General features: G+C 44.5%; 1 protein-coding gene across 1 annotated transcript in view; it reads left to right on the top strand.

Moving 5' to 3' along the window:
• Positions 1 to 23,975, top strand: part of LOC8044113 (serine/threonine-protein phosphatase 6 regulatory ankyrin repeat subunit B) — a 72,453-nt gene that overhangs the window by 6,729 nt on the left and 41,749 nt on the right. Inside the window, exons 3-4 of the mRNA XM_029970891.4 lie at positions 12,636 to 12,734; positions 17,830 to 17,946. Coding sequence (XP_029826751.4) covers positions 12,636 to 12,734; positions 17,830 to 17,946 — 216 coding nt within the window. The remainder of the gene's footprint in view (positions 1 to 12,635; positions 12,735 to 17,829; positions 17,947 to 23,975) is intronic.

The raw sequence follows: 23,975 nt of genomic DNA, 5'->3' as shown, positions 1-23,975 counted from the left end.
TGGCACAGGCGGGCACGAAAAGTGCCCCAATTAGGGACTTCCCATCACACTAGTAGTTTAGATGTCAGTCTTTCGATTCTAAAGGGGGAAAACAAAGCAGCAATGGATTGTTGGCTCTAAAGGTGTGGTCGCACTGCTCAAAACATCATACAAAAGACAGTCTGTACAAACTGTCTTTCACTGGCTTCGCGCTTCAATCACCGAAATACTCGCGACCCTCGGTTGTCTAAAGCTTATCTCCGACTCCATTTAAATCGATGGCAAGTAAGGGTTCAAGACAAAAACCTGCGGCGTTAGGTTCGCTCGCCAGCATTATCGAGCAAATCAGTTGTGTTATAAGGACGAAGCCATGGAGATATGCACTAAAACGTGCGAAAAAAATCGTCAGTATTTACTGATAATATAGTATGTTCTTGCCGTGAGTCCCAGATGTTTAATATTAACTTAAGACCGAGATAATAAAAATACATGCTGTTTTTTTTTTAATTTAATTTAAGTTAGAGGGAGCAAAACGAGGATTATGTTTCAAGTAGCACAGATCGCGCGCGTGGCCGACGTTCTGGGACATTCCGTGTTATGAAAAGTTTTCGAGGGAACAACAAACTTCTGATTGAGCTGCGTTCAATGATACCCAAACAATTACAGTTCTAGGGATCTTTTGTAAAGAAAATCAGAAATCGACAATTTTGTGAATGTGGCCCAGAGAGTATAAACGAATTGTAGAGCCGTGAAATAAAAACTATACGCGTCCAAAAGTTTAGTTGCTCCTCATTGATATGTTATGACTGACTGTAATCTAAAAAATTCCCGGTGAACATTGCAATCTTTGTTGTTGCTCAGTTGAAATTCTTATTTAGGTGCACTCTCCGAGGCGTCGATGTCCCAGAAAGTTGGGGCTGATTGCAGGAAGACGACATTGACGGAATAAGATATTTACGTGATAGATACATACCGGGTATTATTGACTGTCCTGGCATTATTGACTGACCAGACTGTAACGGTGTCAACAACCGTTACAGTGTGGTCAGTAATGAACTAAAATTTGTTAATTACCGTTTTAACTATTGGAATTAAACTATAGTTCCAAGTAGAATATTGCTGAGCATCATCCAAAACCACTAAATCAGTACTTTACAGAAAGACTTTGAGCGCGTGAGAAGCACACTAATGCGCTAAAGTTACCACTGGTGCAAAAGGTACGAGGCTGTGGCTATCATTAGAGACGGAAAAATCGCGCGGGCGTCTTATCGCACCAGTAGCTTTGTACCTGCTGCCCAAGTGGTAACTATAGCGCACTACTGAGCTTCTCACGCGCTCAAGGTCTTTCCGAAAATTACCGATTGAGTTTTTTTAAATGACGCTCAGCAAGTTTCCAATTTGAACCAAATGCCTATGTTCACTATATGAAAAGTTAATTAACGAATTTTAGTTAATTACTCATCAGACTGCGAGGTTGTTCGCCCCTCGAATGTCCGCCGAGCTCAATGAAGACGGTATTCACGTAGGAGTAAAGACGCCTTTAGTAAAAATCTGTTTCTAACATAAAATAACACCCGGTATATATACATGAAGGTCATGTTGGCATACTGCTTACTTGCATCTTGTTTCAGGCCAGTGTCTTTCGTCTCAAAGATTGCGCTATCCTATTTTTTTCTTTACTCAAATGATTCAGAACATTTACCTCGACAGGCACGAGCGAGTTCAAACGAGACCACTCACTGTGGTCGGTGCCAAGTTAAGAACCGGGTAGATGCTGTACCTCGGGCGCGAACTCTCTGCCTGTGATTGCACTCCGTTGCACGCGCAGTCAAGGCCCGGTGCACGACGTAAGATCCACATGTGAACCTGCGTAAGGCAACGAGCGCGTACTTGGAGGCGGAGCATGTACTAGATGCTTCATCTGCCACATTTTATCCTCGTAAATCCGCTAAGAATAAAAATGAAAATTAAAAAAAGCGGCAACCCCTGTTGTGCTAATTGTATGTATGTAACTGCGACCCTGCTTTCTATGTTTAGTTGTTCAAATTGGCCCTATCAATCACGCGTTCCCCGGAGGAAAAGTACGGCGTGTCACTAGAGCCACAACTTCTGTGTGAGTTCGTTTGTGCGGATTGTATACTGGTATGTCTTATCAACCTAAAAGAGCTGGGGCCAAAGAAAAAAAAAAAATTACACGCAGGTAGAAAGAAAAAAAATATACAAAACAATGAAGGGATTCGTAGTTAATGAGCCGAGCAGTTTGTTTTAGTCGCAGCAACAAAGAGCATACCGAACGCGTAAAAGTGCTTTCGTTAATTGGTTCACAATGCCGTTTCTTCTAACAAAACGTTACGGCACAACCTTTTTGTAAAAATTGGTGGAACAAAAATTTCCGTCAGAAACCCACTAGAAAAAAATACCCTCGACTTTTATCTTTGAGGTCCCCAACAGCATGGAATACAACATTTAAGGAGCAAGACATGAAACAGTTGTTTGGGGGAGTGAAGAAACAATTGTTCTTAAATTTTCCCGTCTAGCGGTAAAATTGACGTCACGTGATTTGACGTCACGCGACGTGGTCACGTGACGCGACATCGTGGTGTCAAGTCGCGGCGTCACATTATACCCTGACGTCACGTCAATAAACCTTATGCCTTTCCGGCGCCGCCTATCGGCACGTTGTCGAAGATGACGGGTTGCATGCCTCAAAGATGGTGGCCTCTTCGTCTGCGTTTTGACTCAATTCCGGACGGAGAATGTAAAAATCGCGCTAACCTATAATAAAAAGAAATTTAAAAACAATTTTCACGCTAACATTTGACATTGTCTGTTATTAAGAACAGTATCCAATCATCAAGCGTTCGTCGAATATCTTACTTCCAAACAAGCGAAAAGTATTTTTAAACAAAACATTAGTTAAAAAGATACGTTCTGCAAATTTGGGAGTTCGTTATAGAAACGCGTGATTTCACGATTTCACCCTACAAGGCGCTAGTGTTCGGCAGGGGTGCAGGGGTCAGAACTGGCGTAAGCTCGGCGACATGGGGAAACATTTCGTGTCGATCAAAAAGACCGAAGGGGGGAACGCCTTCAAAAAATTTGTGCAGATCAGCAAATTTGAGAATAGGAATGCGAGTGCTGCATCAGAGGCGCTCAGATTGACGAGGAACGCTTTGAGTAAGTTAATACGTCACTGCGATATACATGCATCACATTCCGAGTGGCCTCCTATTGCGTCTCAAAACAAAAATGGCAAGCCGCCATCTTCGAGACAAATTGGAATCATGTTTCCGATAGATGGCCGTTCCGTTCAAGAGCTTCCTTAAAACCCTCAAGGGCCCACTCAAGCCAAAAAGGAAACTAAATAACTAAGTGTTCTGGTTTCGATACTGCGAACAATATTGCCAAAATTGAATTTTCTGACCGAAACTTGCATAAAACAACGAGTGCGAAACGTTTATCTAAAGAAGTCCAGCTTGTTTATATTACACTGAAGTCGGAGAGAGAAGTGTTGCGAGCGAGTTCTAAATACCCATTAGGGGATATAGTATCGCACACTTCGTTTCACCTTATGTCCGGACAACCTCCGACGCCACCAGGTCTTGGGACCAATCAAGGTGTCAAAAGCGCAAGTTACTGGGCATTCCCTCTACATGGTAGGTTCAGAGATGATACAGCATGCAGGGAAACACCCATGTTGGTGCACTACTGATGATGTTTGATTGATCTCATCAGCTCGTAGCGTCGGCTGTGTCCGAGAAACTGGGAAAGAGGAGGAACCAAAAGAGCACGGGGACGTCAGAATGCCGAGCTCTGGTTGGTAAGATTAGTGGATAGACCTAAAGCCCGCTGCCTTTGTTTCCGCAGCACTCGTCGAACTATAATACGGAACGCGAACGGCCAAACACCGGACGCCGGCGTACCGCGTTCTAGGCGCTCGACGGGTTTGCAGTTAGCAAATGAATTCCCGCGATACCGATCTCTGTAGATAGCGAACTGAAAATAGTTCGGGTCCGATTAGAATTCGCTGGTTCGTGACTTATGCTTGGCGCCTCTTTTTGCCAACCGGGACAGGACAGCAGTTTTTCAGAAGAATTGTTTGACTGCAGCATTGAGGGTATCTTATATGGCTACCCTAATTCTCGTATGTTGGGCTGGGACTTTCACTACGCTGGTGTTTATTGGAAAGAAGAAAAACTTAAAAGCTTATGTTCAAACCCAGTTGAAGCCTTTTGTTGATATGGTAAGCGTTTTTAATATTTTCAAGTCGTGATTCATCCCAACAGATGCAATGCTACTTCAGACTTAGCTTTTGTATCTTCCCCTTATGATATTAAGACAGTTCGTGTTCTTGGTAAAATCAGTAACCATAATATTGCCTTTTTATACCGCGACTTCCGATTGAATATAAAGTTAAAGTGTCAAAAGTAATTTATGACTTCAGTAAGATCGACGAAAGCGCCCTTGTTGTTTCTTTTCAAGGTTTCGCGTCTACATACCTATCTGATTTTGCAAAACCATCTGTTGAAGCAAACTGAAATAGGCTAAAAACAGAGTTTAAAAGACTGACACCTACTTTCATCCCAAAAATTGTACTAAAAACGAATGCTGTACGGCCATGGTTTACTAACAGGCTATAGAGATTGTCCAACAAAAATAAACGTTTGTTTTTGAAAGCGAAGTTAGGTGACTATGCTTCAGATTGGTCTAAGTACAACTAGTGCTACAAGGAGTACAAATTGGAAATTAAGGCAAAAAAAGTATGTAATGAGTGATCTCCTAAATTTATTGAAAATTAATCCTAAAACATTTTGGAAGACCACTGTCCCAAGCAAGAGCGAACTTTGCCCGGTATCTATAATGATCATAGACAGGAGCTCTCCCACCACGAATCAGCAACCATCTTCAATGAGCATTTTGTATCTGCCTTTACCGAGGAACTGTTTCCCTTACCATATGATTCAATATGTGTTTCGCCTACTGCAGTGGTTCTCAAATGGGGGACCCCAGGGTGTCCGCGAAGCCACTTTTGGGGTCCGCAAGACCCTCAACAAAATCTTTTTTTTTTTTTAGTTGGCACGTTTTGATGAACTGACCAATATGAAGTGATGTGGCACCTTTGTTTTATGTTTTTACTCCCATCACTACCAGTGGTCCGCAAGGGGTCCCCGACACATCTATGGCTGAGAACCACTGGCCTACTGTATTATGTGAGCCTGTCACATTTACACAAGAAGGAATTTTGGCCAGCATTTACCGACTTTCCCCAGGCCCTGCACCGGGAGATGACGAAATATGTCCAAAACTTCTTAAAATAACCCGAACAATATCTTCTCACTTGCCTTTTTTTATTTTCAAGGAGTCAGAAGAACAATTGTACCTTCCGGCAGACTAGAACTTTGGGAAAGTGTTGTCAATCTTTATTTTTTTTTAATCTGAAGATAAAAATAATGTATGTAATTATACACCAATACTTTTAATAAGCAAACCAAGTAAAATTATGGAACATATTATATAATCTCAAGTTATTAGCTATCTAAATGACTATAACCTCCACTGCACTAACTAACATAGCGTTAGAAAAGGTTTTTCGTGCAAAATCCAACTTTTTTTAAGATTTGCTCCTAATTTGCACGATAAAATTCTTGCTTCTAAAACTGCTTATGCCATCCTCGTTGATTTTCCTAAAGCCTTCGATACCGTACCCCACCAACGTTCGCACTATAAGCTAACTCAATTCAACATTCAGCCCGTTATCATACAGTGTATTGCTAACTTTCTCATTAACCGTAAGCAAGCTACGTATGTTGGGGAGAGAAACTCTCACAAATTACCAGTGAAATCGGCGGTTCCACAGGGCAGCGTCCTGGGACCACTTTTACTTATTATATCTATTAACGACCTCCCACTCAACTTATCATCCCATATAAGACTCTTCATGGATGACTGTGTTATTTATCGTCGCATCACTAAACCGGATGATCAAGAACTATTACAACGAGCTCTGAACTTAATTTCACTTTGGTGCAAGACATGGCAAATAAATATAAATACAAATAATACTAAAGATGTGTCATTTTCTAAGGAAATACACACTCAACCACGCAGACAGAGAGAGTTAGATCTTATAAGTGCCGAAAAGTCACATTTGCAGAGGACCTCACTCGGAATGATCACACCAATAACACTGTGTCCTGTGCGTGTAAAGCACTAGGATACATTAAACGCAATCATTTTTTCTCATCAAGGACTGCAAAACTGACTGCATATAAATCGTTTGTCAGGTCAAAACTAGAATACGCAAACATCATATGGGGTCCTCATCAAGCATAACTTATCAACAAGCTCGAATCAGTACAAAATAAAGCATCACGTTACGTTATTCATGACTATTTCACGGCATCTACTATTCATCATCTGAGTTTCGCAGCCTACATCTCCAGAACCCATCCTACATTACCAAGCGCCTTGATCATCCCCTTAAAGTTCAAACTCCCTTCTCCACAGCTAACACATCTCAAAAGCGCTCCACTTTCTCTTGGCATTGCCGACTGGAACTCATTGCCCACACACATTGTCCACAAAACTGGAAAAAAAAAATCGTGATTTTATTGAGATATTCTTGTAAAGTATGTACAGTGCTCTTTTTTTTTTTTTTTTTGCTTTTGTGTTTTATTGTAGATACTTCCCCCTTCATGTAAAGTTCACTCTTGAACACATTTGAGGTAATAAAACTGAACTGAAGAAACAAAAGTCACAGAACGACGCAGTGAGCGCATTCACTGTCGCGATCATCATCGAACGTTCTTTCAACCGAATCGTCGTTCGTTGCGCGGAAATTCTGAGAAGTAAAAAAGAAAAAGATATTAGCGACCGTTTGAAGCAGGAAGGTACGTGGGGTCACCACAAAGGGAGTCATGGGAGAGTACGGTTTTCGAACGGGAGCGGCCGCCTGATCGATGGTTGGCAGCACCCTACCCACACACTCAGTTCGAAAGAGAGAAAGGAGGTTCACGACGGATGTTTCCAAAAAATTCGGGTCGATCAATTTCACTAGAGTGTGCCGAAGTGTCACCCTACTCCGCAATGAAACACCGGAGGGTTTTGCGTGACAACCTCTACCGTTAACTCGAGCGAGCTTGGTGAAGGGTGACTCATCGTTCTTAAAGCTTGATATAGTCAGCTGCAACTCAAGCAGGTAGGGCGAGGTAAAGGAAGACCGGGGAGGAGGAGGCGGCCGGAACGCTGGAGAGGGCGAAACCTCCTCCTCTCTCCAGCGTTTCGTCTGCTTCCTCCTCCCTGGCCTTCCTTTCCCTCGCCCTACCTTCTTGAGCTGCAACGGACTATAGAACGATACAAGCTTGATGGTACGGAACGAAACAGGGCGTGGCGGTTCATTTCATCTTCCGTAACGTTCTAATATATACAGCTATAAATTCAATCCCATTTGAGCGAATCACATGGTGTCTTCTCACTATTTAATGTTTATGTATATATATTAAAAGCTTCGATACATGGCGTGCCGCATTATAATTTAACTAACGCTCACTATTGAAAAAAATGGCATGTCGCAGTTTAGATGAGCAGTGCAAGTGCACTGCTGAATCGACATTTTTAACACAGTGGTGCACAGTGTACGAGAGCAATGGCAAGGTTATACCCGGCGTCAACGTTTTCTTGCTACGTTATAAAAGCTATCGTAGTTTCTGCATTGCCGCACTGCTGCCAGAGCACGTGGCTTCGTCTTGCGTCTGATTCAAACTCGCCCTCGTGCACGAAGGATACGCCGAACGAATGTACATGTTCGCGCAAGTATAAAGGCCCGTTCACACACTTGCGACTCCTTAGGACCGAGAACCACGAAACCTCTTCAAATCTCTTACGACGGGAGGACACGCTGGCACCGCCTATAGGGCAGCAGTGGAGCACTTGACTGTCCCGTATATTTTTCCTATTTCTTTCGCGCATCATTCTTTCTCTCTTGGCTCGAAAACCTTATGTCAATGTTATAAGCGAACATTTCTTCTAAGCAGTACGTGCACCTCACCTCGCAAATACCGCCGAACCTTCTCTCCAGTGAAATGAAGCTCCAGAGTCATCGGATAGATGGCGCCATCGTGTCAGTATCTTGACTTATTAGCTAGTTACGGGCTCAAAAATGTAATCGCCGAAGTCGGTAGGAAACAATATCTAGAAAAAGAAATAACCAAATCTTGTATTGACCATACATTGGTTAAGATGGGAGGTTTATCCAAGTTTGCTAGAGTAGTTAGGACAATTTGGCGGATCATTGTTTTACGACTTTAATAGTTTTCGGAGAAAATATGGAAGTTGAAGAACAAACTCAAAACAAAGCACGTAAAATAATAAATAAATAAAAAAAAAAAACGTCGATAAACTAAATCCACAATATGACTGGAATTCTTTCATCAAGGCTATACCCGGTGACAGCTCAAGAACGAAGAACCTCCTCCCACCCGTTTCCACTTCAGCGGAGCAAACGGTCGAGAGGAGGTCGCCTCCTCTCCAGCGTTCGCTCTACTAAAGTGGAAAGAGGTGGGAAGAGCTTCCACTTCGTTCTTGACCTGTCATCGACTATAGATCACATACAAATATACGACAGTCTAATAGATGCGTTTAGGAACATTTGCAAGGTGAAAAAAAAAAAAAACTAAAGCAAAGGCGACCTGAAAATTCGTGAATTAATAAAAAAAAAGTATGGAATTATGCTACGTTAACGAAAGGTTATAGACCCAGGCCTAAGCAAAATCCTAACAATATTTTTCGTAGAGAAGAATTTCACTCATTAAGGAACAAACTCAATGCGAAGATCCAAAGCGAACATACTATGGTAAGTAATTTATAAATAACACTTCAAATTCAAAACAGACCTGGGACTTTGTAAATCAGCTAACAGGTGAAGTAAGAAAAAAAGGGCATTAATCATACAATTAAAAAAAACCTTGGGAAAGCAGCAGATATTGCCTTATTTTGCGAAACGTTTAATATAGACTTTGTAAGGTAATTGAAGAACTTCGAAATAAGATGACGTCCGAAAATTTAAAACAATTGTCAAATTTTGTGCAAAATTTAAACTCAGCTTATCTTACAATCATGACAAGGTTAGGTCTGCAAGAAATAATGGGTTTAATGTCAGTAATAAAACCGGTTGCTACAGATAAAATCTGACTCCGAGACATTACCGTAAACTTAAAAAAAGTGAATTATGTTCTGCTTCATCCTAAACGGCATATTTGAAACAGGAAAAATTTCATCCCACTTAAACGGTCCCATAGTTCGCCCTGTTTTCAAAAGTGGAAGCCAAAAAAGATGTAAGCAATTATGAACATATCGCGATTCTGCCGGTGATGGCTAACATTATGGGAAAACATTATGGGGAAAAAAAACCATGAACTCTTTTTGGGAAAAATATTTTTTGATAAGCAAATCACCATATGGATTTCAAAAAGATAAAACGTCTACTATTTTGCTCGAAGATTTTAATTATGTCTTTAACAAAACGTTAGAGGATAACAAGATTTCGTTAGTATTTTTGTATTTTAGATTTATCAAGGGCGTTCAATACACTTGAACATTCAAATCTGTTAACATAAATAGAAGCGAAGAGTTTTAGAGGACCACTTTATAAATACATTGTTAACTATCTTCCCGAAAGGCCACAAACGGTAAAGATAAATAATGAAATGAGTAATCTAATTGAGATGAACCAAGGAATACCAGAGGGATTATCACTGGCTTCATTTCTGCTTAATATTTATATAAATGATTTAAGTAAACGAAAACTAAATTCTAAGATTTTTCAATACGCAGATGATACTGCGTTGATAATACCGCATGAAGATTATAAAAAACCGTCTAATTACTCCAAGAAGATAAATATACACAGTAGAAACCTTGCCTTCCAATCTTTTTTTTTTTTTTAATTCAAAGGAAGTAAAAAACTCCTGGCCCAATTTTTCGATAGCTGTTTTTTTATTTCCCTTCCCCTAACTTTGAAGTAATAAGTTTAATAATAGCTCTCACCCCTCTTCGTTTACAATATTACTACGGCTGCACCTGTCGATCTTCCCTCACTCCCAATATATATATATATATATATATGTAATATATATATTTATGACGGAAGATGGGAATGAGTGCGGGAAAATGGGAATGTCTGAAGATTGACAAGTGCAGCCGTGGTAATATTGTGAACGAAGAGGGGGAAGGCGATTATTGAATATATTGCATTAAAGTTACGGAAAGGGAAAGAGCTGGCAAAAAATTGGGCCAGGAGCGGGGATTGAACCCGCAAACCTTCGCCTATCCGGGGAGACACCTTAACCGATTAGACCATCCCGGCCACTGGTTTCGGCGGACTCAATTTCTGACCAGCTCTCTGTGTACTGTTTAGTTTCGAATTCGCTTAACTTGGTGGACGACAACCGTTGCTGATTTAAGGCCAGCGCTATTTCCGACATGCGGCAGTGACGTGGCACGTCATCTCAGCCAGACTTGGGTAGTAACGCGTTACTAGTAACGCGTTATTGTAACTTTGTAACTTTTTTGGTAACTTGTAACTGTAACGAGTTACTTTTTAAAAATGTAACTTCTAACTCTAGTTCTGTTACTTTTTTCTGAGGTAACGATGAAAGTAACGACGTTACCTTTGTCGTTACTTTGCAGTGTTTTATGAATAATATATCACTGAACGAGGGTGCAATTAAGCCATTCCTTGCACTTTGCAAATCGTCTATTCCGATATTTCGAGTGTCAAGTTGGCCTTGCACAAAGTTGTGAATACGTTCTCTCTCGCGAGTCACGACCCGAATATAGCCACGTGCCACGTGTAGATTTTATGAAAAAATATCTAGTTATCTTTACACACGCGCTTGTACTTCGTGCCTAAACACTTACATCTTAGTGCCTTGAAGCACTACCTACGCTGTGTTTTTTCTTTTTTCTGTGCAAACGCTTTTTAATCGGGTGAATCAACCGTAAAACAATAAAACACGTGAAGGGCACTGCGCATGTCTCGTATTTTGATTAGCGCCACTACTCCGCACTGCGCATGTTTCGTATTTTGATTTGCGCCACTACTCTGGCGTGGAAACTTTCAAACACTAACTTGGAGAAGCAACTGCTGCTAAGTTACAATATGAAGTAAAAAGCGTACCTTTTTTTTTTTAATTTTATGCAATAAAACGTTGTGAGGGGCGTTTTCTAGTTTTTTCTAAAAACATTTTTGTGTTATAGAAAAGTAACTGAAAAGTAACGTCGTAACTTTTTAAAAGTAACTGTAACTGTAACGAGTTACTCTTTTGTTGCGGTAACTGTAACGGTAACTTCGCTACTTTTTTCTGAAACTAACTGTAACTGTAACGGATTACTTTTTTAAAAGTAACTTACCCATGACTGATCTCAGCTTGCAAATGTCTTAAAGCGGCGTTGCAACGACATTCAATTGGAATGTTTTTTCACTTTACACGAGCTTACTGGCACTAGTGGGACCCAAGGATACTCATATGCAACGCCACAGGCCAAGAAACTCCTCTGTTGCGCTGTAATTTCGAGGACAAAACCGAGCGTTTTCATTCAATCTCTCCTTCGAAAAACCTGATGACGTAGCTGGGCGATGGCAGTACCGCCCAGTGACGATATTTGAATGCGGCTCATAGATTGGGCCCGAGCATGGCGTGGACACTTGATTTGGGCTCGTGATAATCGATAGCTCGAAACATTCGGGTAGTGTCCTGTGTCCAATTGCTGCAATGACGACAACAGCCGAACCATAACAATGTCTGGAACTCAGCGCGTGTCCTGTGCCTTGCCAACCCCAGCGCATGGCTATAATCAACATTGGCGGCATATAATCGGCTCCAGATCACGGAGCCGCTTGTTCTGGCTGCGAGTTGAGGGGGTGAACTCTGCTCGTTTTTCTTTATTTTTTTCTGCGACTTCGATTGCGTGGTGTGAAAACGAACGGGTATTTCACAGATCATTAACGTCAGGGATTCGTTCTAAGCGGTATTTGCGCAAAATACAAATATCAGTGCATCGCCCCTTTAAAGGGCCCGTCTTCCAAGATATCTAGGGAACCACTCCTCCCCATAAGGACAGGCTGCACCGTATATATAATGGGAATGAGTGAAGATTGACAAGTGCAGCGGTAGTAATATTGTGAATATATATATATATATATATATATATATATATATATATATATATATATATATATATATATATATATATATATATTTAGTGGTTGGATTTTTATTACTCGAAAGTGCTCGTTCTTTCCCAGGTCAGTTTTATATGTATATATAAAACTGACCTGGGAAAGAACGAGCACTTTCGAGTAATAAAAATCCAACCAGTAAATTCCAGGAAAGGATCCTGTGAGGCGAGCCAGAGATAAAGCGGAAGCATTTCGGAACCTGGCAGGTTCCGAAAAACATGTTTGCCTCATACGTATGTAGGCTTCGTACATACATTCTTGCAGGCAGTGTTTGTACGACGAATTCGACAGGGCCGTCATGTAAAAAACAAGCAAGTCTCAGTCTGCAGGCTGTTTTTTGTGTGATATGTGTTAGCGGTGTTACCACGGGTGTATTTCCGTGTTCGTGCCTTCCTCAAGATATTCCTCTTTCTCGCAGGACGGACAAACAGCGCTGCACTTGGCCGCAGTGCACGTGCGAGAAGACATGGTCCGGCTACTGCTCAACAGGAAAGCCGACCCCACCATCACGGGAGGGGTGAGTGCAGCCAGAGCCGTATATGTAGAGAGTTTGGCCATTCATTGGGAAGTATAGGAGACAAATCTGGAGGCGCCATTGGCCGAAAGCGGGCTGGGCGTGTTCTAGGGCGTCTTCACAAATTCGAATGTGGCCAACCAGGAGGCGGAAGTAATACCCTGGCGGTGGTCGTGAGAAACAAACTTAATAGGTGCGTCGAAGTAACTCTCGGTGATTGAAAATGACGAGATGTTTCAATCACGGTCATCCAAAATCGTGGTGGAAGAGTGCGACTAGACATAATTCGTACGCCAGGCGCGGAGGGTCTGGAACCTGCCGTCCGAGCGTCACACTCTGCCCAAGCAAAACAGAGTAGGGTGGAACATTCGTCTCTTACATCTTTTTGTATGATCATGATCGAAACATCACGTGCACCCTATTTTGAACCATGAAGGGTTACTACATTTAACTTTTACGCGCTTATTAAAACGGTCAAAACAGTTTCTCGCTGCCGCCGCGAGGGGATTCTTTTCGGCTTCTGGTTGGCCAAGAGAGCGTGTCAAGCCGCCCTTTCTGCGTCTGGTGCACGCTCTGGCTCTGCGCGCGCCTCCCATTGACAAAACACTCTCTATATACGGCTCCGAGTACAACTAGGCACCACTCGTGGACGGCGGCAAAGCAATCTGTCAACAACAGCGAAATCGCCATTTTGCTTGCAAGGTGACGGCAACTCTGTGTACCTTGAACCAGGACTATGCACCCACGGACGGTTCATACACACGATAAAACGTCCAACGGATCCTTCGACGCTTTGGTTGACCGTTTTCTCGTTCACCGCCCACGCAGCACGCCAGAGAAACGGCCAGCTTGGCTCAAGTTTGGCAGTCCCAATTGGGCCTAATACGGTTTCACTACAAAGCGTTAGCTACTGCCAAAGTGCGTTTCTTTGCTGTTTCTATAGCGTTTCTCTGGCTCGCCATATAGTTGCCAAAGTGCCGAACAACCACCGGTGAAGCCTAATTCTGGCACTCGTTTGTAGATGTTGGCCCAAAGATGCCACACGACAACCAAACTACCCGTCAGTGATAGAGCTGACGTTTGAGATTCACGCCTTCCTAGCAGGGGTGTACACGTTCCTCCTAAACACGAATGGAAGCCCGTTCCTGCTCAATCTTGGAACGAGTTGCCGTTACAAATTCAATTGGCAATACACACAAAACAAAACGCGTTTCCGTCATTTTTTTAAAGATTGGAACGTGTAGCTACATTAACGTTACCTTGGCGAATTTTAATGCATTCTTGCGCTGGGTAATGCTTACATAAAATAAAGCGAGCGAATGAAAATATCCACATCGGACTATACGTGTCGAGTCGCCCGACCACATGCATTTGTTTCAGTCCTTTGATTTCGACTGTCTCGTTTATACGTTCCGATTCCTCAGAGTCGGAGTTTAAAATAATTTATAATATTAAAAAAACCTAAATGTCAATTAAATTTGGGTAAAACTTCAGATAAATAAAAAGTAACAAAAAAAGAAGAAAAACGAAAAAGCAATGCGGTTTTTTCTACCGTTTTCTCGGGCACCTAAAACGTTTCCGTTCCAGTTCCACCGATTCAAGGTGGAAGGGCGGCGTTCCTCCTAAAAGGAACGCGTTTCAGGAAGGTCGTTCATTGAAACGTTGTTCCGTACAACACTGCTTCCAAGGCTTTGTCATATAGCGTCGGATGCCTCCACTGCGTTCCGCACACGAAGCACAGTTCCACTTTCCGCCATAGCGTGCGTGGCTATTTACTATGCAGAGTTCGTCTGCTTCTTTTTTGCAGGGCTTGTGGCGACGGACGTCAGTACGCCGAGCTCTGATTGGCTCGGATCGAAGGATAGTGGGTAGATTTCAAAGCCAGCTGCCTTAAGGTCTGTCCTCTAATCAGATCCAATCGGAGCTCGGCGTTCTGACGTCACCACAATCCCTGCAAAAAGAGGTAGACGAACTTGCGCTCCGCATTGTCCCTGACAGCTCGAAGCCGCGGTCCCACTCTTAGTACATCACACAGATATACAACCTTCAGACACTAAGGCATGTTTTTAGAGCGCAGCTCTTAGGGGCCCGTTTCCGGCTTGAGCGGCGTCGCCGTCGGCGTCGGCGTAACCGCGAGGTCACGTGACACCGCGTGGTCACGTGACCCCTGAGGTCACGTGACCTCCCTCAGGTCGCGTCTCCCCCTCAGGTCACGTGACCCCCTGAAGTCACGTGACCCCCTCAGGTCACGTGACCCCCCTCAGGTCACGTGACCCCCCTCAGGTCACGTGTCCCTCCTCAGGTCACGTGTCCCCCCTCAGGTCACGTGTCCCCCCTCAGGTCACTTGACCCGCCTCAGATCACGTAACCCCCTGAGGTCACGTGACCCCACTGAGGTCACGTGACCCCCACAGGTAACATGACCCCCAGGTCACGTGACCCCCTGAAGTCATGTGACCCCCTGAAGTCACGTGACCCCCTCAGGTCACGTCCCCCCTCAGGTCACTTGACCCGCCTCAGATCACGTGACCCCCTGAGGCCACGTGACCCCCTCAGGCCACGTGACCCCACTGAGGCCACGTGACCCCGCTGAGGCCACGTGACCCCCCTGAGGTCACGTAACCCCCTTGGGGACACGTGACCAGCGAGTTCACGTGACCCCCCCGAGTTCACGTGACCCCCCTGAAGTCACGCGACCCCCGAGGTCACGTGACCCCCCTGACGTCACGCGAGCCCCCTTAGGTCACGTGACCTCAAGGAGTCACCTATCCCTCAGTACACTTCCATCTTCCTCCTCAAGAGCTGCGCTCTAACCGGCGTTACAGGGAATTGTAAACGGCTTCCATTTTTTTTATTGCATTACAATCCCGTCACATTAATCGTTAAAAAAACACATGTTCGAAGTATACATATGTATAAAACCAAAAATGATTCCAACATGCAATAGAGGGTTTTCCGTAGACACTTCTGCCACCATGTCTGCAGCGAGCAGCCTGTCTTATGCAAGCTGTATACGAGAAGTGTGAGTTAGGAGGCGCACGGCGCGGTGCTTCCCGAGCATCATGCTACATGCTTCAGTCGCCATATGACACATCTAAGACGACCTAAGAAGGAAATCCCGAAGCCAGAAGCGTGACACATAATAAGCCTATGTTTCATATAAGCTGCCACTTACTGTTGTCTCGCGTTCAAAAGACCTTGTTCTGCTAGATTACCCAACCACCGAGCAGCATGCTGCGAGTGCAGTTACACGCGCGGCACGTGCTGGCGTCTGCAGCAGCATAGCGTGCTCTATACTCGCAAAGCCGGGCAGTTCGACGACGGAGCCATAGAGTGCCCGGTCGCAGATTGGGAGCGCGAGGATCCGGTACCACAGAGCATATCTCGGGAAACCTGGACGTCAGCGCACAGCTTTTGCAGCGGCGAGGAGCCGAAACATAGTTTTCAAACCCGACGAGAAAAAAATCGGTAGCGCGAGGAAAGCGAGGAGCACGAGCGGACATTCCATCGCTCGGGAGAAGTGTGTTTCGGCGTCTCACCGCAGCGGGGCACCAGTCACGTGGCTCTCCTGTCATCCGTTGTCTGCCGCTCTACCTTTACATTTTCGGTGGCCGCTTCTCGTGGCGATCTGCCAGGCTTTGTCAGTATAGAGGAGGCTTTACAACAGTAACTTCTAGGCTGCCTTCATGTGCGCTTTGCTTAGGGTGGTGGCATCTCGCCATTTTGTCCCACACGTTTATTTTATTTTTGTTCAGAAGCGCGTGAAAGAGCGTGCCCCAGCACGCGTTCATGGCGCTGGCTGTGCTATGGCGACATTTTGTTTTCGTCGATTTCTTTGTATTTTCCTCGTGAGCGCGTGCTGTCGGCATCGGGTACTAAAAGGCTGGCATCACCCTAAACAGAAGGACATCGAGGCACCCTATAAAAAAAAATAGTAACTTGTAAATCGACAGCCTGAAACAAACGGCAGCTTGCACGCGCATTTGGCGACCCGTCTTAGTTTGTTTATTTACTTGGAATCTTAAACGGAGAAGGCGAGCTCGCGCGGCGCGTAAGCTTGCGTTCGGGGCATTCTCGTTGGTGCTTGGGTAATTTAGCAATATGGTATCCATACTGGCCGCCATAGCATGCATGCTGAGAGCCATGCATTCAGGACTTTTTTGCGATCAGAATTATAAGCCCTCAGAGTTCTCATTGCTGACAGACGATGTGAAAAAAACCTTGTTCTCACCATGTACTAAATGCTCAACTGTGGCGGCCAGTGCATGCCACCTATATATCTTTTATTTTCCTATTAAAAAATCATCTTATATGTCATCAAAGTAAACGCTACTTTCCTTGCGTGACGTAACTATTTATATGCAAGCTAATTCTGACCTTGCTGCGTTTAAAATGACCTGGCATAAATAAAAAGTTGAGACTTTTTTTTTTACAAAATTATTTTTGAGAAAATAGTATATCCTGAGTACATGTACTATACATATATAGAGATACATATGAAAAGTTGAGACTTTTTTTTTTTACAAAATTATTTTTGAGAAAATAGTATATCCTGAGTATACCTTTTCTAGAAGTAACCCAAACGTAACCAGGAAGGTCTGGTAACAGGGCCTTCAGTAACTCTAACAAAAACGAACATGCATTAGGCCAAAATTTGAAAAATGGAGGCATGCTGAAATACCACTACTCGCACTCTTATAGGGAGAGGGCTACGAAAAAAAGTGTATCATACATAGAACTACTTGCACTGGATACGTTTTCTAGCTTGCCATGCTCAAAGGCAATGTTATGGTCATTGTTGGTCCTGTGCGCTCTACACTTGTAACGTGTTTAGAAAATTAAACACGCAAATCAGCACACGTTTTATATTGATTTTGAGTAGCAAACCAGAACCAAACTGATAGATAGATAGATAGATAGATAGATATGTATATCGGTCTGTGGACTTAAAAAAAAAAAAAAAAACTTAGTACTAATTGAACGTGTATTCAATTAGAGCTCGTCAAGTCGTTTCGTGCGGCTTTTTTTCTCGGCCTCCACCATTGTAAATTGGAAATAAAGATGTTGTTTTTATTGTTATTATTAATTTCACCCACAGCCCAAGGGTCAGCTGCCTATCCACGTCCTGAGTGCAAGGGCCACGGGAGCGGCCATCGTCCCCTTGCAGCTGCTTCTCCGGGCAGGCGACAAGAACGTCCGGATGGTCCAGGACATGGTAAGTTCAGATTCTGTACTAAAAGAAGATCACAATGCCACGCTTCTCGCTTAGTTAGAAACCTTAGAAAAACATAGGCCACCGTTCGGATACCTTCTGAGGATTCTACTTTCCAAGTGGTATCCTCAATCATAACCGGAAAGGATAACAGCGCCCAGAGACAATAAAAAGTTATTAAAACGAACAAAAGAAGTGTTATCTGTTAAAGCCCGTTCACACACTTGCCTTTGCAAGGAACGAGTTCTCGCTATCTCTTACAACGAGAAAACACAGACTGGCACGTTGGAGCCATCTACGACGCGACCCTGGAACTGCATTTCACTATAGACGCTTTGCAGCAGAAGTGCGCCTCCCTAACCGACCTTCAGTTTTTATTTCCTCGTATTCCGACCACCTCTTCATTACCATAGCCGGCCAGGCTATTGCCATTTTAGATTTTATTGTTTCCATCTCCCCAGCATCGGCCTTTGAGAAGGCTCAACACCCATTTCAGTGGCTCGGTATCTCTGCAAGACAAGAGACGGTCAGCAATGGCGGCTATAATCTGGCGCGTGTGTATAGTGTCTATAGCGGAGGTTGTGCAGTATATGACAGATCAGATTTAGCTCTCTATGAGATATGGTCGCTTATAACACTTAAAAATATTTCTTAAAATAAAAAAAAATTATGGGCGAAAACAAAAAAAAAAGGTAACGGCACGTATTCTGCGCCTACCCAATAGGTGGCTCCAGTGTGTTATCACGTCGTAATAGATTCTTAAAAGGTTTAGGGCACACAGTCGTCAGCGGTCGCAAGTGTGTGAACCCTGCCTTCATTCTTTCGAGCTTACACCACATCAACTACTCTAAGTACGTACTCTGCTTCAGCCATCTCCTAATCTTCTGCCTTGTTGGAGTCTGTTGGATTGTAGAACCCAGAGAAATGCAACAAACGAGTGCCCGGAGGTGGAGTTTCCAACCAATTCTTCGCCCGTCACCGGCGACTGTCAAATCGTGGAACCCCCATCGCCGAAAGTCGGGAATACAAGGGGGGTATTCATTGGACGCCATATTTGAGGGCGGTGTTCAGATCGCATGCTCAGAACGAACTAACATTTATAGGCTGCTAAGACCGGCCATCTTGATGCAAAAGCAAAGTGTTGTGTGAATGTTTATACAGCTGGAAGTTAGTCTGCTTCAGTGAGCGTCTGGTGTGTCAGCTGTAAATGAGCAATTTAGCCAGTGCGGTGCTATAACCGCTAGGTTGGCGTCTTGAACGTGCACCACGCAGTATAGTGGTGCACGACTGCACGCCAGTACGATGCTCACCCATATCGAAACGGGCAGGGGTTGCGATTGAATCCAGGATCCCTGCGTTCTGCAGCGCACGCTTTCGCTCCGCGTGCTCCGAACTGGTGTCCGCTAGCCACAGATCATCCTCAATCTTGATGGTGTGGAATGTGGAATGCACGCTCCAAAAGAACTGTGGAAGCTGGCCATCAGCACGCGCACAGCAATCGCACATGCAGCTATAGCCGCCATGAGAGTTGCAACGTGCCACATTTCGGACGACTACGGTCGGGTTTCGGACACTGCCGAAACCTTCAGAATTCAGCGTTCGAGTTTGGAAGAGAGTTGAACAGTGAGTGTTAGCGAAGCATGGAACACTCGCCAGAATGCGACAAAATCGACTTGCCAATGACAAATTTACGCTGCGGGTCCAGCCGTCCGGCAGTGCTCATTCAAGCTTCATGGCGAGGCGTCTGACTTCGTTCTCTTCACAGCAGCTATCCAAGTTTATCTCTTCACGAGACACATGCATTTCCGACCGAAATATAAAACACCAGGCGCTCTCTTTCCCGTAAACTTAATATTTGCAGCCTTTGGCGATAAAGTTCGCTGGCGTTGTGAGAGACAAGGCGACTCACGGCGCAGATTTCGTTTCCGCAACAGCCTCTGTATCAAAAAAAAATTGGGTTGTGTGTATGTTTATACAGCCTAGAACTTGGTCTGCCTCACAGGGGCGACGAGTCTCCCAGCTGTAGATGAGCAATTTAGCCAGTGCAGTACAACCGCTAGCTAGCCTGGGGTCTTTAACGTGCACCACGCAGTAGTGATACACGACCGCACGCCGGTACGATGCTCATCCAGATCGAAACGGGTAGGGGTGGGGCTCTAACTTCTCTCTCTGTATCATACTTAGTGTACAACGCTGTCAAATCTGCTGGCGCGAGCATGAGGTTCGATCTCGCAGATAATTTGCACGCGTTCTCACACAAACGAAAACACAAACAAAACAAAATCATAGGTGAAACCACGCGCTGTAGTACGATGTAGGCTATGTTAGAGCCACGCTGCCATATAGAGTGGCTCTAGGCTATGTGGGTTTAAGAAAGGCCACACGCCTAAGTCAATTAAAAGCGTGGTGCCCCGAATGATGCCCTATGCGCGCGAGGACGTGCAGCTTGCGCGTTAACCTCTACAGCTCGGAGCAAGTCGAGCGAAAGCTCGCGCTGCAGAACCCAGGGATTCTGGGTTCAATCCTTACCCCTGCCCGTTTCGATTTGGATGAGCATCAAACTGGCGTGCGGTCGTGTATCACTATAGCTTGGTGCACGTTAAAGATCCCAGGCTAGCGGTTGTGCTGCACTGGCTAAAGTGCACATCTACGGCGAGTGACTCCTCGCAACTTTGAAATGGCTCACCATCTACACGCTCTCTAAATATTTACACAACCCCAATTATTTTTGGCCGGTAGAGACTGTTACTGTGGGGGGCTTGGCGGTGCTCTACCAAACCAAACCAAACAATACAAAGAAATAGCTGCGAATTATCATCATCACAATTATCGCCGGTCTCAACGTTGGTCGGTCTACGGTACTTAAGGTGCAACCCCACCGTGCATGACGTTTTGGTGCTCTTTTGATGGCCTATAACTTTCTTTCTGAATACCTTACAATTATAAAACTAATAATTAAAATAAGAACGCCGACTTGACATAACAGAAAAAACAACTTCATTAGACATTTCGCCTCCCATGCGGGAGGCATCATCAGTAGTTACACAGCTGTGTAACTACTGATGATGCCTCCCGCATGGGAGGCGAAACGTCTAATGAAGTTGTTTTTTTCTGTTATGTCAAGTCGGCGTTCTTATTTTAATTATGACGTCTCCCGGCTTTTGGAGTATTTTTGCAATTATAAAACTAATGTCATCTTAAAGAGCTGGTTTTGAGCATTACTTTAATGTCTGAATATTACGATTATATTCAGTCGTTATTTATTTATTTAGCTTTTAATAGACCACAGTCTTTAATATTGAAAAAATCATTTCTCGAGTTATAACGTCCCATTGTCCACGATATTTTACGTGAGCGTACGGTTGGATATAATTAATTGGAAAAGTAAGCAACGAACTATCAGAAAATGTATATTTTGAAATAAAAAATAAAGTTTGAAATGATATTTTAAGGTGCTATAAAAACTGAATCACGTGAACTAATCAAAATAACGAGACATTAAATTACAAAGCATCCTTTCATATTACATTTGCCAGAACTTCCATATTGATATATTACACGTTAAAAATGTTATAGGACTTCAAACTTTTCCCATTCAGTTACGGCAAATTGCGGTTTCTTAATATAAAATCCAGATGGCGACACGCGTTCAAGAATAGCTTGATAGGCATTTTCCGTCGTGTGCCGCTTGGAACGCCACGTGAAAGACAGAAAAAGCGCCAGATGTCAGAGTGTCAGATGCCTGGATGTCCGCAGTAAGCGAGCCAGACGTGTTAGAACAACAAGCGCGAGGTTGCGGGTGCACCACAGCTGCTTTTGCGCGAGTTCTACTGTGCGTCCCTACACATGCCTAATGATACTCTAGTAGGGCTAAACTAGAGCCACTAAATAAGCCACGCTACAGAGTAATGCCACTTCCGAATACTGCTGCTTAAATTCATGGTTGTTAGTTATCTGAAGCTGTAACTGAAATCACAGGAAACGGTTTTCCTTCCTCCACAAATGTTTAAAAAGTTCACGACAATGCAAAACAATATATTACATGAGCTTTCCAACACCGGAAATAATGCGGGGGAAGTCGCACTTTTTAATCATGACGATCGGCAGTTGAGTCTGATTTGTAGAAAGCATAAAGACGGCTGCGCCCACAACAATATCGAGGAAAGTTTTGCCGTTACTTTTGATCGTATCTCATTTAGTGACTCTAGACTAAACCAAGTGCGGTGGGGGATCTTTGGCCGATAACAATAATAATTGCGATTTTGGGGATATTTATACAGCGTGTATAGTTGGTCAGTCATTTCAAAGTTGCGACGAGTCAATCGCTGTAGGTGAGAAATTTAGCCAGTGCAGTACAATCCATAGCCTGGGGTTTAACGTGCACCACGCAGTCGTGATACACGACCACACGCCGGTACGATGCTCATCCAGATTGAAACGGGCAGAGTGGGGATTTAACCCAGGTTGTTGTTGTTGTTGTTGAAAACTTTATTCGTACATTCAGAAGGGAATAAATCCCTGGGTTCTGCAGCGCGAGCTTTCGCTCCACGTGCTCCGAGCTGGTGTGCGTAACCCACTCGGCCACCGATCCCCCGATCATTGGCCGAATAATTGGGGTTGTGTAAATATTTAGACAGCGTGTAGTTGGTCAGTCATTTCAAAGTTGCGACGAGTCACTCGCCGTAGGTGAGCAATTTAGCCAGTGCAGTGCAACCGCTAGCCTGGGGTCTCTAACGTGCACCACGCAGTGGTGGCACACGACCGCACGCCGGTACGATGCTCATCCAGAGCGAAACGGGCAAAGGTGGAGATTGGGTTCTGCAGCGCGAGCTTTCGCTCCGCGTGCTCCGAGCTGATGTGCGCTAGCCCACTCTAGAGCCACTGTATATGGCAGCGTAGCTGCCAGAGTAGCGACACGACGCAAAATTATCTAGATGCACGACGTCAGAAGCGCTGATAGTGATCTCCATTTTGGGCCTGGGAGGTTGCCATGGTAACCGTGCTGCTAGCGACGCCGGGCGGCAACTTTTTTAGTCTAGTTGATATCTCCATTCGTTCATTGAAAAGTGGTACAAGACGCTTGGCATCGCGCTACGGCAAGGACCTCTGGAGGAACGGTGCCTGTTTTTTTCTGAAAAGTGAGACGATTTGCAGCCCGGGGACTGCCGGGCGACGCGAGCTGCTATGGTATCGTAGGTGCACGGACAAGGCGAGTGGTTTTCGGCGCCGCCGGGATGGCGGCTGCTTCGTGGGACGAACGTACCGTCCTAGTACCTTCGGACTTCGCTCCGATGGAACAAAATCCGATTACGCCGGCCACAACAGGACGATTGGCTCGGGACATGACGGCTGCTCGACTGCCCCATAGTGAGCGAGTATATGTTTAGCATCATACTTCTTCAAGACCCGATCATCCCTTCAAGATAAGATTCTCTCACCGACTGGTGAGGAGCAACGTCGACGGGGTTCAACCAAGAAGGACGGCATGGTGGTCTCTAGAGAATTGTTAACGCCATCAAAAGAGACGCACGCCGGATATGAGTTGTTCTTGCCGACAGGCCAAATGGTCGTTCGGAAGTTTACCGGCATTCAAAAAGTCAATATTTTTATCTGGTGTAGCACACATATCCGTGTTGAAGGGCCCATGAAATTATTTTTAAACTTCTTCTTTACCTGTAATCCTCAACTCAAAAGCGAACTGTGAAATCACGCAGTCGTGACATGCTAGGGCACCGGTGCGATGACACCAAGCTTTCACCGTGCTTTTTAAGCACACCGTAGAACTTAAATAATGGGGGGGGGGGGGGGGGATATTTATACAGCGTGTAGTTGGTCTGCCATTAAAGTTGCGACGAGTCACACGCTGCGTAGAACTTGGCAGTCGCAAGTGATGATCAGTTCTGTCAGAGCACTCATTGGCCAGGAACGCGAATTCAAATATCCATGGACGAATTGATTGCTGACGAGCGCATACATCCGAGCGACACAGTTTTCGTGTCCAATGCGTGAGTTGGGGTCGGCTGAAGTAATTT

This window comes from Ixodes scapularis, unplaced genomic scaffold, assembly GCF_016920785.2.
Source record: "Ixodes scapularis isolate PalLabHiFi unplaced genomic scaffold, ASM1692078v2 PGA_scaffold13__105_contigs__length_92229423, whole genome shotgun sequence".
NCBI lineage: Eukaryota > Metazoa > Arthropoda > Arachnida > Ixodida > Ixodidae > Ixodes > Ixodes scapularis.
The sequence above is the reverse complement of the archived record's forward strand: the minus strand, read 5'-3'. Positions and strand labels throughout refer to the sequence as shown.